The 18,680-nt window shown below is 48.6% G+C and overlaps 6 protein-coding genes across 6 annotated transcripts; 3 read left to right on the top strand and 3 right to left on the bottom strand.

Annotated features, from left to right (window-relative positions):
• Nucleotides 1–146: 146 nt before the first annotated feature.
• BDV17DRAFT_299386 (amino acid/polyamine transporter I) lies at nt 147–1,862 on the top strand (the record flags this gene model as incomplete). Its single annotated transcript, XM_073763862.1, has 2 exons — nt 147–426; nt 480–1,862. 2 exons carry the CDS (start codon nt 147–149, stop codon nt 1,703–1,705), a joined length of 1,506 nt encoding a protein of 501 aa, XP_073613622.1. The 3' UTR covers nt 1,706–1,862.
• Nucleotides 1,863–1,985: 123 nt separating this feature from the next.
• On the bottom strand, nt 1,986–4,870 carry BDV17DRAFT_268560 (uncharacterized protein; the record flags this gene model as incomplete). Its single annotated transcript, XM_073758474.1, has 9 exons — nt 4,725–4,870; nt 4,614–4,637; nt 4,432–4,562; nt 3,859–4,373; nt 3,640–3,774; nt 3,431–3,591; nt 2,931–3,368; nt 2,622–2,872; nt 1,986–2,549 (listed from the first exon to the last, which is right to left on the bottom strand). Coding segments are annotated over exons 1-9 (1,787 nt in total), but the record flags the coding sequence as incomplete, so codon positions are not given.
• Nucleotides 4,871–5,285: 415 nt separating this feature from the next.
• On the bottom strand, nt 5,286–6,738 carry BDV17DRAFT_299388 (flavin monoamine oxidase family protein; the record flags this gene model as incomplete). Its single annotated transcript, XM_073763863.1, has 2 exons — nt 5,286–6,308; nt 6,406–6,738. The coding sequence occupies 2 exons, from the start codon at nt 6,736–6,738 to the stop codon at nt 5,286–5,288; spliced, it is 1,356 nt and encodes a 451-aa protein (XP_073613624.1).
• A 535-nt stretch (nt 6,739–7,273) lies between these two features.
• Nucleotides 7,274–11,414, top strand: BDV17DRAFT_268574 (ABC transporter ATP-binding protein; the record flags this gene model as incomplete). Its single annotated transcript, XM_073758475.1, has 5 exons — nt 7,274–7,453; nt 7,503–7,690; nt 7,738–8,394; nt 8,449–10,648; nt 10,708–11,414. The coding sequence occupies exons 1-5, from the start codon at nt 7,355–7,357 to the stop codon at nt 11,410–11,412; spliced, it is 3,849 nt and encodes a 1,282-aa protein (XP_073613625.1). The 5' UTR covers nt 7,274–7,354.
• A 669-nt stretch (nt 11,415–12,083) lies between these two features.
• BDV17DRAFT_268579 (MBL fold metallo-hydrolase) lies at nt 12,084–13,504 on the top strand. The gene is made up of 2 exons (XM_073758476.1): nt 12,084–12,867; nt 12,964–13,504. Exons 1-2 carry the CDS (start codon nt 12,132–12,134, stop codon nt 13,353–13,355), a joined length of 1,128 nt encoding a protein of 375 aa, XP_073613626.1. The 5' UTR covers nt 12,084–12,131; the 3' UTR covers nt 13,356–13,504.
• A 363-nt stretch (nt 13,505–13,867) lies between these two features.
• BDV17DRAFT_293139 (uncharacterized protein) lies at nt 13,868–14,350 on the bottom strand (the record flags this gene model as incomplete). The annotated part of the gene is made up of 1 exon (XM_073762531.1): nt 13,868–14,350. The coding sequence occupies one exon, from the start codon at nt 14,348–14,350 to the stop codon at nt 13,868–13,870; it is 483 nt and encodes a 160-aa protein (XP_073613627.1).
• Nucleotides 14,351–18,680: the final 4,330 nt, after the last annotated feature.

The following is an 18,680-nucleotide window of genomic DNA, read 5'->3' on the forward strand; positions in this document are numbered from 1 at the left end:
GGCTTGGACATCGTCAGTTCCTTTTACCCCGCTTGCCCCGGATTGTGGTTGGACATGACACCAACCTACTTCAGCGTGGCGCATCTGGACGAAGATATATATATGTCGTTGTTCACGCACTGGGACAAAAACACAATAACGACAAGATGGACTCGGAGAAAGGAATCACCACTGCTCAGGTTTTAGACTTGACGGCTTCCTCAAGTCAACCTTCTGAACCCAAAAAGAACTTCAGCCTGCTTTCAACATTGGGGCTCAACTTTTCTATCTGTGCGGCCCCACTGGCTATCGGCTCGTACCTGTCACTTAGTATTGCAGCCGGAGGGCCTCCGTTCTTTATCTACGCTTTCATTTTCGCAGGTATCGGACAAATTATCCTCTGCATTGCGCTGGCAGAGGTTGCTTCTGCATTACCTCATTCGTCTGGTAGGTCTATTCAGTGTTTCGTTCGTTCCAAACAGCAACTGACATCTGGAAAGGGCCTGCTTTCTGGATTACCTTTCTGGGTCCAACGCGCGGAGCTAGGCTGCTGGGATATATAATAGGTTGGCTGACCAATGCCTGCTGGTGGTGCATTACTGCTGCATCATCCCTTTTCCCAGCGCAAATGATTATCGCACTCGCCGACGCTACTACTCCCAGTTATGAGCCCAAGGTATGGCACACCTATCTGGTGTACTTGGCCTTCGTCACCAATGCCTTCCTTGTCAATCTACCTCGAGTTATCAAAGTTATCTCCTGGTCTTTGTCCGCGTCAGTTGTTATAATCAACGGCAGTGCATTGTTCATCCTTATATCGCTACTCATCCGCACCAACCCGAAACAATCTGCAGAGATCGTCTTTAAAGAGGTAGTAAACAAAACTGGCTGGGATTCCAATGTTGTTGTATTCTTTCTTACGCTCCTGCCCGGCGCTGCCTGTGTTGGCGGGTTGGACTCTGCCACGCACCTTGCAGACGAGGTTGAACAACCGTCAAAGCGAATTCCTCAAGTTATGATCGGGTCTGCACTACTAAACTTCGCTGGTGGCTTCATATCCATTATTATCCTCTTATTTTGCAACACCGACCCACAATCTCTGCTGAAACCGGTTGGTGGTCAACCCCTCTTTCAGCTCTTCTTCAACGCCTACAATTCCCGTCCTCTAAGCATTGCCGCCTGCGTTTGTTGCATTTTTAGTTTTAACTTGGCAAATTGGGCTGCCATGACGAGTTGGAATCGTCTATACTGGTCATTTTCTAGGCAGGGGGGGTTCCCCTTCTCGAAATTCTCTGCAAAACTATCCTCGTCTGGTCATCTGCCTTTGAACGCTCTGTACATCAACACAGTTCTTGCTGCAGCCGTTGGTGCTCTGCAGCTCGGTTCGAGCACCGCCATGAATGCTCTTCTAGGTGGGGCAAGCCTGTGTGGTAAAATGTCATTTGCTATGTGTCTGGTGGCCCTGCTATGGCGTGGATGCGACGCTCTACCAAAGGACCGTTGGCTGAACCTTGGCAAATGGGGACTTTTTATCGACTACGTTGCTTTATTATGGGTCTTGTGGGTATCTGTATGGGTGTGTTTTCCAGTATATGTCCCGGTTACCGCGTCCTCGATGAATTATGCGGCTGGTATCTTTGTTGCGGTCAGCCTGGTGTCACTGGGGTACTATTTTGCTGCTGGTTCCCGCGCTGAGATGGGGCTCATACTCCATGTGACGGATTGAAGTGCCTCAGGGGTCGCCTCTTTATCACCCTGTTCCAACCCGCTGAAAGGTAGCCAGCTCACACATCTAACTAGTACGGAAGCTATAGTACTTCTGCCGGATCCGGTAGTAAAACAATCGGACTCATGTCTTCTGCCTAGAAATACGCTTATGTGGCTTTTTACAATCCCCGGAACTCCTAAGTCCCTGTTCTGTGGTTAAAGGTAGGCACAGAACCTGTTGTGTTCCTCAAGCACTGGTTAAAAAATTAGCGATGAAACGCCTTCGTTACGGAAAAAAAGCAAAACAAGCATACTACTAGGTCCTAGACTTAGGTGCTAAAGCGTCGGATATAGACAGAGAAGGACGGAATTGTGGCTAGAATGGCAACACATCTTGATCTATCAACCCCATAACCTGTTGGTTGAAAGAAAACCAATCTTCCCCCCACAAACCATGCTGACTCCAAATATCGCCTTGTGCAAATTGATCCTGGGCAGAAGCTGCAATACCAGCAATATCTGATGACATTGGTTGACTGGCTTCTTGGGAGTAGTAATCAATCTGGGATGACCCCTGGGACTGTTGCCCATGCGAAAAGAGTTGCCAACCTACCTCTGTTCTGCGTCCTGCATGCTCTTCCTGGAGTAAGATTGACGACGTTTTCAGCTTATTATAATGCAAAGCCATTTCGAGGAAAGCACTGAAAAGGCGACTGTGCTTCCTGATAGTGCTGGAGTATTGGCAAGCGCTTTTGAAGGAGTCAACAAAGGTTCCCATCCGCTTGAGGTCCTCAACATCCCCTGCCTCGATCACATGACAAAAAAGGACGATAAATGGTGTAAAGGGTGCGAAAAAAATGGTCCTGGACAGGTTAGATTTGAATATGATGGAGAGCACTCATTACCAATCTGAGAACTTTTCCACGTGTACGCACCAATGGATGTAAGTCGTCACGACTGACAAGCCTTTTGTTGCGAGCTCCGTCATGTACGTCTGGTGACAATCAAGTGCCTTCCTAGCGGAAAGGATACATTCTTTGCTGAAATTTGTAATAGAACCGTCTGATGTCGGCATGGCTTGGTTGACAAGTGTAAGTAGAGAGAGTCGAAAGACTTCATCTGAGCCAGCAATAAGCAGTATTTGCTCCCGGATACGAACGTTCGTGCTAGATTTGCTCCAACGCTGCTGATGAACGGAGATGGAAAGTCAGACCGAGTGAAAAGCGTTTTAGGAGCAGCCTTACGTTTATATAAACCGCTTGTTCACAGTAACCAGTAAGCTCCTGGGATAGCTCCACTGCTCGACGTGCCCGCTCATCCCTGGGAATTTTGAAAGCTCTGGCACTGTATAGCCGTTCATAGATCCTTGCAGCCACACTGGCGAGCTTCAATTGCACTTTAAGATAGTCTAGGTGATAAGAGCTAGATCCCTGTGGCCTCTCCAGCGGCGAGATACTTATATCACAATCTGCAATGGTAGACGAACGGCCAAGTCGGAGGCAAAGTGTTTTCTCAGGGTAATATACTGTCCAGAAGAGTAATTCGGTTTGGCTCGGGCCGTTGAGGAACCCCTCAGTGTTGTCAGGCTTCGAATGGAAACCGAGGGAATACGAGCATTGACTTGCAGCATTCACCAAAGTCCACGCTAGGTATGTTTTTGATAGGTCGAGTGCATATAAGGCCTAGATTTTACATAGTCAGCGTGATACTGCAGCCACTCATACCGAGGCTTCACGAGATGTACCCCAAGAACAAGAGCTAAGATCATGTCATAGTCTCCTTGTAGGTAAAGGGAAATCCGGGAAAGCACTATCTCCAGATTTTTCCTGCACATTTGCTGCAGGTTTCCGCGCTCACCACACCCATCTGAGTCGTTATTAAATGTGTTTGGGTCCGTCGCTAGAACTGTAATCTTCTTAGTCAAAGGTCTATATGTGCAGAGGATAAACTCACAGTACAGAGCGGCGTTGACAATGATACGTTCTGCGTCTGAGCATTCTGAGGAACAATATAATTTCATACACAGATCTGATAGACTTCGCGGGCTGAGAAGCTTTGAAATACAGAGGTATGTGAAATCGCTTTCATCTATTTCAAGGATCAGTTACTTGTGATGATGATGGAAAAAGAGACGTAACCATGATTGGTTCGCCTTGTTGCAGGAGGGCATACCTTGAGCATTACTAATCACGGCGAATGCAGCCTGGATTGGAGGCATCATAGATCCCTGACAATTCCCGGGAAATGGTTCTTGTGCCAGCGGGAAAAGTTGATCATGCGATAAACACTGGGGCTTGAGCAATGAGACGATGTTTCGAAGGTTATTAAGAAGCTTGTTAACCTGAAAGCTGCCCGCGGTGCTAGGAGAAGAGTCGGCAACATTCTGCATGAAATCCACCCCAAGTGCAGAGTGCGCTGTAAGCGATGACTGCCCCTCAATAACTACCGCACTTTCTCTGTTGTAGTTTCGATTTCGATCCAAGGAAGCTTTGTCTTTAAGTGTGGTATGCAAGCTCCTGGTCAAGTATCTGTTCTGCGAGTTAGAGGCAGATGCTGTGGCCGCCAGGAGCTGAGAAGGCGTTGCAGCGTCCGTGGGCCTCAAAGAGTCTGATGAGCTTTCATGTAGTGCTTCCACAAGCGTCGCAACACGGCTCAACTCCTCGGCAAGATGATCGAGTTTCTTCTCACTATTCAATGATGAATACGCGATGCACCATGGAGGAAAATGTATATGTCCAGGCTTACTATTGTGTAGAAATCAGAACCCTTTGACGCTTCTCAACTGCAGGGCGCTTTGATGGCTCACAACTGACACCCATGCTCCGGCAACCGGCGCATGGAAACGTCTTATCGCATCGTATTTGAATGTCACTGTGCTTAACAAAGCTTTATTCAAAGCGCGTAAACCAGGTAAGTGACAGACTCACTTTCCGCTTATGGCACCTATCACACTTTGCGCATTTAATAGTCAGTATATATAAAAAGCCAGTCTCATATGGACGTCAAAACCGAATAAAGGTTTTCCTTTTTGGGCATACCGCTCGACTTAGCCACGGAAGCGTCGGAGAAGTGAGTTGGTCTTGGCCGTTTTGAGACATGTCGGCTTAATGAGCTCGTGAATTATGTGTGGGAAGAGGAACAACGCACGAAAAACTCAGGAGCTGAAGGAAGTCCAAGGAGAAATAGGAAGGCTGACAGGTTAGATACCTTTGTGGTGCACGTGGTGAAGTGGTGATACCACCAGATGTCCGCGGACACCGCGCCAAGAAACTCGGCGTCAATCTTGGGTCTGGTTTGCCACGTCCGACCTACTATTGAATAATATACTGGTGCCAAATATTAGGGAGGAATTTAGGCAGCCTATAGACTTCTTTTAGCTTAGAAGCCTGGCAAGCGTTCTCCATCTCCGTCTTTTTGCCAGTAAGTAAAAGGGAGAAAATATGATTTTTTTTAGGGCATTGATTCTGGTTTCCTGAACGGCAGTTGAAGCTGACTATGAACACCAAATTATGCTCGCTCGCGTACAAGATTTCTCCATTGACCAAAGACAAACTGATTCAGGAGGCCAGCTACCGCTTGGACCACCGCCCTTTGTAGTTTTACGTGGACTTCAGGGCGGCAATCACTTCCTGACCGCCCCGAATGCCTGAGCGAACGGCCCCTTCCATAAATCCTTTAAACACGAGCGCTGTTTCTGTTCCGATAAAATGGATATGCCCAACAGGATCGCGCATAGCCCTACCTGCATCCCCAGTTAACACACCCGGCATCATGACTGGGACGCCCGCACCCGGGGCCAGAGTGTCTTTCGCCCATTCTTTTTCGAATATCTGGGTGGGTTCGGGAACATCCTTTACAACCGCACTGAACATGGTGCGATATTGTTCAAGCACAGCTTCTCGCCTTTCGCTTGCTGTAAGCTTTGACCAGGCACGTCCTGCATCCGCAACATGAAAGCATGTGATACTATACTGCCCTTCTTCCGGGCTAGCAGTGTCCCGAGCAAGGCTGATCGGACCTGTCTCCGAGTCAAGACAACCGGAAAGACCAGCATTGCGCCACCAAGGGGAGGGGAAGATGAGAATCGTTTTGGCGTAGTATCCGAATTTTGTTGACTCAGAGAGGACGGCCTTCGCTCTGGGAAGTTCTGGCTGAAAAGTAACTGTCCGATAAAGCGGAGTGGGGATCGTCATAATGACCTTGACGGCGCGATAGGAGGTTCCGTCTTTTGCCTCAACGACGCAACCCTGGTCATTTTGAGAAATAAGACAGACTGGGCTCAACAGCCTGATCCGTTCAGGGTCGAGCTGTGCAGCCAACCCTTTCGCAAAGCTCTGGCACCCCTGCTGTATCCGCAGGTGTTGCGCTCCGCCTTTCGTGTCAGAGAGTGCACTGGGAAGACCCCCAGCACTCTTAAGGTAATCAACCAGCTGTAGGGCGCTCATCTCATTCGGCTCAGAACCTAGTATGGCGTGGCACATGGTCGCAATCAAGAAGTAAGCCACTTCACTGCCATTGAACTCATTTTCGATAAATTCCATTGCAGTCATCGAGTCCAGTGTAATGGCTTCAGAGCTCAAAGTTGGGTTTTCGGGGCCCCAACGGTCAACATGCTCCATAATCTTGGCCATAGTATTTCCACCTCCTTGGCCTGCTCAGGGGTGAGCTGTAGAATGTCGTTAGCAGGGATGTTCTATGAAAAAGGAAAGCGAGATATACTCCTGTCTCCATTCCGTAAGGCATTGACGTTAACTTTCCCAAATGGTCTTGGTACACAGAGGTCCCCTCATGTCGCTGTTCCTCAATAGTCAAGCCGAAGGTTTGAACCATAGAGTGCATTTCGGTTTGGGCCGTGTCATTGATCCATGCGGCCCCAAGATCGACAGGGGCTTGGCCGTTCTCCTTGGTCGGCATGGAAAGAGTCCTGCCTCCCACGCGATCCATCGCTTCAAGCACCAGGTAAGAGATTCCGGCATCCTGGAGCTCTTTTGCTGCACGCAGACCACTGAGCCCAGCTCCGACAATGATGACTTGAACATTAGGAGAAGCCATTGGTTATTGTTGTATAATGCAGGTTGCACGTAGAGAAAAGATAAATTTAAATACGGGTCTGTGATGAAGACTCGTTAAGCAGATTGTTCATGCATGGAATTGACCTGATTGAAAGTGCGATATATATGCAGAAAACTCGAAGGGTCCGTGCGAGTTTGAGGCTTTGGAGGTTGAAAAGCTCCGAAATAGTTTACCTTTGCCAATGCTGTAAAGACTCAGCTAGTAAATCTAGTAAGCGACTATCCTAGAGTTCTGTAGCCCGCCACATTACTGAAACAGTGAAACAGGTGCTGATAACTGCGGAGGCCGCGGAAGCCGGCTCTCTTCTCTGCAATCTGCCAGGGCGGAAGTGGAATAATGCCAAGCCCAGCGGCGGAAGTGGAATGATGCCGAGCCCAGCGGCGGAAACGGACTCCGTTACGGAATCCTCGGCCTGCGATGTAAGAATCTTCGAAGAGAGTCCGGCTGGTCCCTATAAAGCCTGCTTGCCCATGAGGAATATCTAATGTTCATCAGTCATTCAGCCTCCTTGAAGCTTCATACCACTTGAATTTTCGACCATTTTTCTTTATCTTACACCGGCAAAAACCCTCTCTGCCTTGCGCGCTGAGGCACAATGGTCGGCATGTTGACGGAGAAGGCGATCGAGGAGAAAACGAAAGACTCACCTACCACGGGGAAAGACACTAGTAAAGCGACTTTTGCTGGATACATGGTCAGCGACTGTCTCAACATTCTGCTCCATTTACTAATATCTACGATAGAGAATCTTCAGCTTTGGTGGCAGGCTTGACTGGGTGCTCCAAGCAATAGCTATCGTGGCCGCTATCGTGTCTGGGGCCGGCATAGCCCTGCAAAATCTTATTTTTGGCAGATTCATTAACGTTATCACGGACTTTGCGGCCGAAAAATCAACGCCAGCGGAGTTTCGCTCGAACGTTAGCAAGCTGGCGTATGTCCCTAGGTATCCCACCGTGAGCGTACGCTAATTGAAGCCAGATTGTACTTTGTCTATTTAGGCATTGCACGCTTTGTGCTATCATATACCTACAACACACTGTTGACTTATACAGCCTATCGAATCATTCGGAATATCCGACATGCCTATCTCAAATCAGCACTTAGCCAGGAAATTGCTTACTATGATTTTGGCACCGGAGGCTCCATTGCAGCTCAAGCAACATCTAATGGCAAGTTAATCCAAGCTGGTGTGGCTGAGAAGATTGGCCTACTCTTCCAAGGATTATCTGCATTTGTGACAGCTTTTATAATTGCTTTCGTGGTCCAGTGGAAGCTTACACTTATTTGTCTCTGTATAGCTCCAGCCACTATCCTGGTGACTGGAGGAGTCGCTGCTATTGAGGCTGTTTACGAGACCCAAATCCTGAAGCTTCATGCTCAAGGTAATGCTTTTGCAGAAGGTGTCCTTTCTGGCATGAAAGCTGTCAAAGCATTTGGAATGCAGGTCAAGCTGGTCGGAAAGTTTGATCAGTACCTAAGCGAGGCGCACAAGGTTGGGAAGAAAATTTCATTATTACTTGGTGTTCTCTTCTCAACAGAATACACAATTATCTACCTCGGGTTTGGCCTGGCTTTCTGGCAGGGCATCAATAGGATGGCATCAGGAGAAATTGATTCACCTGGCGACATTTTCACGTACGATATTTCTTCTTTCTGTTATTATACTTTAATGCTAACAATTCTTACCAGGGTTCAATTATCGGTTGTTATTGCGGCAATCAACTTGACATCACTTGCGCCTTATTCGATTGACTTTGGCAGAGCTGCTTCTGCTGCAGGGCAACTGTTCAAATTAATCGACAAAGAGTCTGCAGTCGACCCTTACGACAAGTCAGGACTCCAACCTGAGGCTCTTATCGGGGATATTGAACTCGAGAAGATAACTTTTGCGTATCCGACCCGCCCTGGAGTGACTGTCCTTGATGAGTTTAGTCTCCGTGTGCCTGCAGGAAAGGTAACTGCGTTGGTAGGCCAGTCTGGATCCGGGAAGAGTACAATTGTGGGCTTGCTAGAACGATGGTACAGCCCGAGCTCAGGTACTATCCGACTAGATGGCGTGCCAGTCGAGGAACTAAATATTAGCTGGCTTCGAAAGAACGTCCGTCTCGTGCAACAAGAGCCAGTGCTATTTCAAGGAACTGTTTTCGATAATATCAAATATGGCCTTGTTGGGACCCCTTGGGAAAATGCATCTAAAGAGGTGCAGATGGAGCATGTGCAGGAGGCTGCGAGGATGGCCTACGCGCATGACTTTATCTGCGAGTTGGCGAACGGTTATGATACGATGATTGGCGAGCGTGGTGGCCTACTTTCGGGAGGTCAGAAGCAGCGTGTTGCTATTGCTCGCAGTATTGTGTCCCAGCCCAAGGTGCTTTTACTAGACGAAGCAACAAGCGCGCTTGACCCGCAGGCGGAAGGAATCGTTCAAAAAGCTTTGGATAAAGCTTCTAAAGGACGCACAACCATCACGATTGCTCACAAGCTTGCAACGATCCGCAAAGCAGACAACATTGTGGTTATGAGCAAGGGTCGCATAATCGAGCAAGGCTCCCATGAGGTACTCCTTGCAGCTGATGGTGCCTATGCTAAGCTCGTTAAGATCCAGGACCTGACGGTTCATACGAACCAAGCCCAACACAAACCCGAAGACGAGGAAGCTGTCGCTAACAACGAGGAGGACCTGACAATCACCGACAAATTCAATGATCTATCCCGCTACCAAACTTCTGTCAGAGACAGAATGAAGCTATTGAAAGAACACGACAACTACGATCGCCACACACAGATGGGTATTCTGGCCGCTATCGTGCGCCTTATTCGAGAATGCCCTGAATTAACTTGGGCCTACCTGATCACCTTCCTGGGCTGCGTTGGAGGAGCAGCAGTGTATCCAGGCCAAGCATTATTGATGGCAAGGGTTGTTGACGTCTTTCAGTTAACAGGTGATAAAATGAGAGACAGGGGAAATTTCTTTGCTACCATGTTCATTGTCCTGGCTTCAGGATGCTTGGTTACATACTTCGCCATTGGTTATGCAACAAACACTATTGCCCAACACCTTAGCCACTGGTTCCGCAGGCAAATTCTTTCGAATATGTTACGGCAAGATATACAGTTCTTTGACCGACCTGAAAACACTGTTGGTGCTTTGGTGACATATATTGACTCATACCCACAAGCAATTTTGGAATTGATGGGTTTCAATATTGCGCTAATCCTGGTTTCCGTGCTAAATTTGGCAAGTTGCAGCGTGCTTGCTATCGCTCACTCTTGGAAACTTGGCCTAGTTGTTGTCTTTGCTGGTCTTCCCCCCCTTGTTGGTGCAGGCTTTCTCAAGATTCGTCTAGACGCCAGACTCGACAGAAAGACGTCAAAGAGATACTCCGCCAGTGCATCGATTGCCTCAGAAGCAGTGTCTTCCATACGAACTGTTTCCTCTCTTGCAATTGAGCCGATTATCCTTCAGCGATATACCAGTGAACTAGATACAGCCGTCACGACCTCCATACAACCTATGATGAGCACAATGATCTGCTTTGGTTTGACGCAGTGCATTGAGTACTGGTTTCAGGCTCTTGGATTCTGGTATGGCTGTCGCTTACTATCATTTGGCGACATAACCATGTACAACTTCTTTGTGGCTTTCTTAGGGGTCTTCTTCTCTGGCCAAGCATCTTCGCAGATATTCCAGTTCTCGACCAGCATCACTAAAGGTGTGAATGCGACAAATTATATCTTCTGGCTGAAAGGACTCAAACCTACAATTAATGTAACACCAGAGAACGAAGACCATGGTCCTGGGTCCGCTGATTTGGTTGATTTCCGTGATGTCAAATTCTCCTATCCTTTGCGGCCCGACGCCTCGGTTCTCAATGGGGTTAATCTAACGGTAACTAAAACCTCCAAAGAAAGTTCCAAAGAAAAAAGGCATATCTAACCGCTACACAGATCCGAAAAGGGCAGTTTGTCGCCCTTGTTGGCGCTTCTGGCTGTGGGAAGTCGACTATGATTGCCATGCTCGAGCGCTTCTATGACCCCACGACAGGCAATATCACTATCAACTCCTTGAATCTTACCAACATTAACCCATCACTTTATCGGAGTATCGTTTCACTTGTCCAACAAGACCCCATACTTTTTAAGGGAACCATTCGCGAAAATATTGCGCTGGGTCTGTTGGATGAACATGACTCTAATTTCTTAAAAGAAGGGAACTCAAGGCCAAATACCATTTCCGATGAGGTGGTTGAGTCAGCTCTTCGTTCCGCTAATGCTTGGGATTTTGTCTCATCTCTCCCGGAGGGTACTCACACCCCTGTTGGGTCAGGGGGAACTCAGCTTTCTGGTGGCCAAAGACAACGTATTGCCATAGCGCGTGCTCTGATCCGCAGCCCAAATATCCTCCTGCTCGACGAGGCGACAAGCGCTCTTGATACAGAGAGTGAGAAAATCGTGCAGAGGGCACTAGAAGAGGCTGCGAAGGAGGGTGATCGGATTACAGTCGCTGTAGCACATCGACTAAGTACAATCAGGGATGCGGATGTGATATGTGTTTTCTATGGCGGCAGAATCGTGGAAATGGGTACTCATCAGGAGTTATTCATGCGCGGGGGGAAATATCGCAAAATGTGCGAAGCGCAAGCATTGGATTAGACTAGCCTTTCCCGAAAGTTTCTTCCATTCTCTAGACTGCTCATACATTTATATCATATTCGGTCCTATCCGGCCCTGCTATAGATAAGTTTAATTGGAAGGCGGTTGACTAGTTCTTTCGAAATAACCATTTATAACCTTAGAAAGGAAATAAGGGAAATGAACTAAGTTGTCTAGTCATCCAGAAGGGAAGAAAGAAAAAAAAAAAAAACCCCAAAGAATAGTAATGCATTTCGGACGAGTGAAGGGGTCGGCAGTGCAATAATGGAGCGCCATAGAGCACGGGAGGGAAGCATTATGATGTATGCGAGCTTGAAGAGAGCATTCCAGTATTTGATAGGGTATCTGAGCCGTTATATGAGCATGGAGGCCTCGGGGGCTGGGGCGGCTCGGCGTCTGGATTTCAGACCGGCGATTGCAGGACCACTGTCGTCGCTCAGGGACCTATACCTCGCTAAGGATTCAGGTAATTAAGAAGCTTAGAGTAATGCTTTTGAGTGGTTCATCGGCCATCAACGTCATAATTGAAGGCGTGGTTCTGCGTCATATGCCGCATGGAGGGGGGTGGTCGCCGTTTGGGACGGGTCAATCGCCGATTGACGTTAAGAGTCGGCCCTCCTCGCCGACTACTTTTTAACTAATATAAAGACCTTTTCATTGTCATCTGGACGCCTTCATATGTTCTTCAGACGTCAAAAACTTGTCGCTTATCGCAGGTTATGGAGCTCTTTCATCGATCTTGTATGGTAACCAGGAGCAGAGCTGTGGGTGTCATCGGCCGCATCAGAGCAGCCGGACGTGCTCACCAGTCCACTGTGACTATCCCAAGATCTCAATACCCTATTACTAGTCGTCCTGCTGCCCCGGACTCGCACCGGCAACCGATCTGCAGGAAAACCTCGTCGCATCCACATATACTCGCCACGAGACATCTTTCAACCCTGACTTCTCAGCCCGGGGTCGAATCAGTGAAACCTGTCGAACCAGCTATTCACAGCACCTTCGAGAGCAAGACCGGCACATGGCAGTATATAGTCGCAGACGCATCGACATCCACGGCCGTCATTATCGACCCGGTCCTGGACTACGACCCGGCCGCACGCAAAATCGGCACTGCCACCGCAGATTCGCTCTTATCACTGGTCAAGAAAGAGGGTTACAGGGTATCCATGATTCTGGAAACCCACGTCCATGCAGACCACCTCACTGCAGCATCGTATCTCCAGGCTCGCCTTGCCCAGGAGCAGGGCTACCGACCGCCGATCGGCGTTGGTGAGCGCATTGGCCAGGTCCAGCAGGTTGTTGGGGAGAGGTACGGAATCCCCGCGGCCGAGTATCGCGGTGTCTTCGACAGGTTGTTCAAGGACAATGAGATCTTTACCATCGGTAGCCTGACAGCCACGGCCATCCATCTGCCAGGCCACACGCCGGACCATCAGGGGTATAAGATTGGGGGTGAGGTCATCCTCGTAACCTACCCACCTGGCCCACCAGTACCTCCACCCTTTCACCTTACTGTATCGAGACTGACTTGAGTTCTTCCTCTCTCAGACCACATCTTCTGCGGCGACTCCCTCTTCCACGTGGACCTAGGCACCGCACGCTGCGACTTCCCCGGCGGCAGCGCAGAGCGCCTCTTCCGGTCTGGTCGCAGACTGCTCGAGTTCCCAGACCACGTCAAGATCTGGGTTGGGCATGACTACCCACATGAGCAGCGCAATCCCACCCCCTGTATGACAGTGAGGGACCACAAGCGCCAAAACAAGCATCTGAAGACTGGGGTCACAGAGGCGGAATTCGTGGGGTTGAGAAAGGAGCGCGACAAGTCGTTGGCTGCACCGAAGCTTATTGATCCATCACTGCAGGTTAATATTCGGGCTGGGCGGTTACCAAAGCCGCCGGTTATCAGTCTCCCGTTGGAGTTGAATGGTCTGGAGTGGTAGGCTCCAGGAGCTCGTTGTGCACGCCGGAAGTTTCTTTCATCGGGATATTCCTAACTAACGCTCTCACGTATCTTAGAAAGGATCAGGTTGTTGGCTATATATATTCGGAATAAACTACCCAATGTCTTCTTTTTTCTTCTGCTTTTCTTCGGGTTGACAACTCCCCTGTCACGACTTCTATTACAACTGGCCACTGGTCAGCCTGATAGATAGCTTGAAACATACATTCAATAAGGTTAGTCTGTCATGGCAAAATGGGACAGGGTCGGTCTCTAGGGGGTGCATGGAGGGCAATGCGTTTCGCACACCCATCGGGCTGGAGTACTAGCACCTGCGTTGGTCTGGCTTGGACATGATCAAGTCTATATGTCGTGATAACTTGTATGTATGCCACTATGCTATCCTTGAAAAAGGACAGAAGGTAAAAGAACATGTGTACAGTCTCGCCAACCCTCCAGGAAAGGTAACTAGGAACAGGACATGAATAGATAGGCACAGAGCGCCACAAGGCCTTAGATATCTCCGCAGCTCAGTCCGTCATCAATAACACACAAGCCCTCACTCAGAACCATACTTCCCAGTGTAGCGCTCTTCAATAGACTGTCCATCGTGCACTCACCCTCACTCTGAGTTGTAATGGTGCCGCTGCATGTGCCATCAATGCCAGCACTAATGCCAATGAAGCTCAAGTCACTATCCGCTTCGCCTTTCGTCTCGTCTCCGTCAGGGTCATAAACGTTGCATGCCTCGGGCGAACCGCTAAAGGCGGACGTGCAACTAAAGGTGTACGTTCCCAACCAGCAGTCCGAGGTTATCTTGAGGTGGTTGGTATCCCTCATGCAGGGGGCGTAGCCGATGGGATAGGAGCTTTCGAAGAGGATGTTGTTGTCGTTGTCGAAAAGGGTGAAGCCATTACTGACACTGTTGCCGGAGTTCTGGATGCCAGAGAAGGAGGTGCTGGTGCACAGGAACTTGATGTTTTTCTCGCCGGCCATGATCATGGAGGCCAGGGTGCAAAAAGCGAAGAGAGACTTGACAAAACATCTTGACTTGTCTTGTCTTGTTTGTGGGATACAATTTGAGGCAGGTGGAATTGAATGTGATCTGGTTGATGCTTAGATTGAAGACTTAGCGGAGCGAGGGGGTATTTATGTCCTGATTCTTTGCAAGAAGACTGCCTTGTACTGAGGGAACGACTTAGCGAGTGATGTGTGGCAGTGCCTCTTTGCCCTGAGGCCGTGGTCAATGTCTGGATAGGAAGGTTACCCTTACGGCAGTACCCTGCGCGACGTTTGACTTCTTTGCCCGGGTGAGTGGACGAGCGTCGCTCAATCAGGCTTCTGTAGGACTGCAGATCAGCCTTTAGCTTCATCCATGATGAACATCATATTCGAGCATGCGAGTAATGCTTTCATAGAGTTACCCCGGAGCCGTGATTGCTCCCCACTGTTTCGCCCCATACTCCGCAATTGAGGCTCAGGAAGTTGCCCTACTGCAGGTTGGCCCTTAGCAAGCTTTGCCAAGTGGGTCACTTGTCAGGCAACCAATTTACTGTCTACGAGCCTTGCGCGCTTCAATGGAAACCCTATGCCTGGCTGACTCCTGTGGAAAAGTACAGCGCCCCTTCGGTGGCACTTCATGACGCAAGAACAAGAAGCAGATGACTAAAAGTAATGGAATTCAGTACCCATCGACATTGAAATTTCGCCCACCAAGTTCTTGTGGTCATGCATTTAGGTAACGATGCTCAGCCATAATCCATTTGGCTGTCGATGTGCACGTGAGAACGGGCTAGCCGAGGCCATGAGACGCCTGGTCTTCAGGAAGTGTCCCGCCATGGTCATCAAGGTGGTTGTATCTTTGATAGTTTTCCCAGTCTCCTTATACCGATGTGAATAATATCTGCAAGCTTAAGCCTCCCGGATAACGCTTCTCGGACACGCCTTCGCACCGGAGCGCGGCATTATCCGCCAAGCCACTGTGCCCCATCTCCATCCAATTATTCGGGCCTGAGTCACACTGGGTGAGTCCTGGACACAGGATATGATGTATAAATGCAGTAGGCTGTGGTGGTATGGGGCCAGAGATACTAATTACCGCCCCTGGTCCCGTGGCAACTGTCTCGAAAGAAGTGCCCATCTGCGTGCGTAGGATGGCAGTGTTATGATGCCCGATACTGCTGAGACCCTAACCATAATGTGATTGCAGGACTATGCGGAATACCGGAGATTGAAGAGCAGCTATATGTCAACTCGTGCAACCGCTCTGGATGGCGCGGATCCCTCAGCAGGGCAATCACGATGGATGTTGTCAATATACCGCCGACAATCCCTTGAGTTTACACTAATTCATAACCATTCTTCCACGAATGGTTATATCCTAGGCCTGTGGTTTTCTAAGGAGTGAAACTCCTGACAGTATTGTTCTTTTTATTACTGCCTGAAGGCTCGCACACCTGTTCCCTCCAATTATTGAAGAACAGACTTGACGCCTCTCACCGAGCGGGTATTTGTTGTCTTCACCTGCGACCAAATACCAAGAGAATGGGCTGTATTCAATCCCTGCCAGGCAAGATCCAGTTCACTTTCATTTATGGGAGAAAGCTCCGAGGTTAACGACAACCTGACAAAGAAGACGTGGTAAGTGAGAAGGTGCAGATGCTGACCGGGGAGGATTGTCAGCATGTGGATGGTTACAGGGCACTTTGGGCTCAAGCTGCTAGGTCCTGTAAGTTCGGGAATTACCCTCCAGTAACACAAAGGCCTTCAAAACATTGGAGCGAATGGACTGATCTTTCGAGTTTAAATGGTATGTCAGATTGGGCCTACGCACAGTAGAAACAGTACAACAGCACACGCTTTTTTATATTATAGTCTGTTATCCAGGAGTTACCTGAATAGGAAGATACGTCTTTCTCTAAATGGATAATGATCTTGAAGTTCATGGTGACTAGGGCACGTAGTGTGCCCGAGGGACCGGGATGGCCATCCTCCATATGCCCCACAGAAGAACCCCTCATTGAAACTACCTTTCTAGGCGTATTATCTGAGTCTCAATAAATTAAACCCCGCAGATCTTTGGCCTACAAAGTCCGTAAAGCAGGGCAGTGCTTCCAGGTTTTCAACCAATCGGAAACATGCCGGATGTTAAGAGGTTCACTTGATGGTCTTGACCCAACGCAAAAGATCATATCTTATTGCTTGTTTTAGCGGCGGCAGTCGTACTAGAGGAGCAAGGGTATATGCTTACCGCAGAAACAAACCAGGAGGATGAACCGTGGCGGTTTTGGGATAGGCCTTTGCTCCTGAGCAGAAATGAATGATTGAGATGGCTATAAAAGCAGTATAACCTCCTCATTCCCAAACCCTAACTTCACTTCATCCAGCAGATTCTACTAATTCCAATACTATCAGAACGCCGCAAAAAAAAGAGCCCTGCAATAATTGAATCCATTCCCTAGAACATAATGCGTTTCTTACTTCCTGCCGTTGCACTTCTGTGCATGTCCATGCCAACAGGCGCGAGGCCTACCGAAGAAGCGGAGATTGTCAATGAAATCTTTCTGAGTGAGGGGCAGACAATCTATCTTTCTCCAGCTGGACATGGTCTTTCAACCAGCGTGGAGAAGCGGGATAGACTGCAGAAAAGAAGAGAGGGCTGTTATGGTGCATGCCAATTGTAAGTTGCTGGAGCTTTTGGCTCGATCGCTTTACTAAGATGTATCGTCTATGTGACGCAGTTGTCACACAAGTTGCCGGCCAGTGTGTCATATTGAATGCTCACCTCTCTGCTGTGGGACCAATGAGGTTAGCAAGGAGACTTGTATTGATGCGGGCTTCGAGTGGCGAACTAATTGCTGAGCATTAATGCCATTTGTGATATGGTGGCTGGTGTAACAGCTATATGATTAGTTTGTTTCTGCTTCCTTTGTGCCAGGAGTGTCAGGAATTCTGAGAAGGGTGGGCTAGAAACAGTTGAATATTTTGGATATCTGGAAGTCAAGCTCGGGACACAGCAAGCCGATAAACCTCATATCTTACTCTGAGATTATCCTATTTATTTCCTGCCTAAGAAGACGGACCATGTATCAGGCTCTGTATCCTGCTTTCATCGGGGCGGATAAAAAATATAGACATCAGGTATCTTCAAGTCCATACAACAATCTCACAGTATATTTCTCGCTACTGCTTTGTATATGACATGCAGGAATAAAAGTCCTCCACGTGGAGGCGAGCTCCAACCACAAGCAATCAAGGATACCTTCGTCCAACAGGGCTGGAAGACCAAGCTTCGTAACCGAGTTATGACTGGGATTGCGAGCAGGAGCATTCTTGCCCTGAAAACAAGGCGTTACTAGCAGAGGTGAAAACAACCAGCACCGCCGCGTAGCTGTAGGAGTACATGTTCATGAGTTTTATAATAAAATAAGCGGAGTTTGGAGCGTCTCACCTTGCCCCTGCAATGAGTATCTCCATAGTTTTTGCCCTGGTGAATAGTGATATAGTCGTCAAGGAGACTGCAGCTGAGATTATGATTGTTGCCAATCGAGCAACGGGGCTTGTAATGACGTAGAGAATTATCACAGGTGTGAGTAGAGCCAGGGTGGCCAGCCATGTCGTAATTGCCCGACTGACTCGACGTAGTCAAGGGCCGACAATAAAGATATTTTCGTCCTCGTGAGGTGGTGTCTTTTATGTGCTGCCTTTGGCGAAAACTTCAAGAATGGCATGAGCAATAGACAAATCCAATATATGTTCAGGAATCGTGTTTGTTCAAGGTTGCCAGGTATGACAAACTCCTGCCCTCACAAAAAGCATTACTTTGGGGAAAGGGGAACCATGATTCACACATACTCTTCGAGCCGTCCGCTGAAAAAAGTATAACAAGTCTTCTAACAACGGCTCCGTACGTTTAACGGCAACATCTCTCGGTCCCATTAAGCATGCCAATTCCCTCTCGTGATCCAGGTATGCCCTTTCTCCGCGAGCGATACACCCAGTTCCTTGAACCCAATTTTTTAGACTTCGAATATCTCTGGCACCGGAGTTTGGAAGGGACTGAACCCAGTGAGCCTGTTGCAACATCGTGTCTCTTAGCTAAGTGAGTTTTTCTTTACGCCACCTTCAGCCAAATGTGCTCGGTATACCGTATTCCTCTAGGCGTGTCGAGATATCCTGTAGTATCTGTTTGCTCGTATCGTCAATAGGGTCGCTGTCAATAACCCTGAGTAAATCTTTGTTGCGGAGAATTAGGGCTGACGATGCGGGGCTCGACCTTACCTAGGTATCTCGATACCCCATTGGCACCGAGTCTCAGGGACATGGA

This window comes from Aspergillus undulatus, assembly GCF_047715775.1.
Source record: "Aspergillus undulatus strain CBS 261.88 unplaced genomic scaffold BDV17scaffold_39, whole genome shotgun sequence".
NCBI lineage: Eukaryota > Fungi > Ascomycota > Eurotiomycetes > Eurotiales > Aspergillaceae > Aspergillus > Aspergillus undulatus.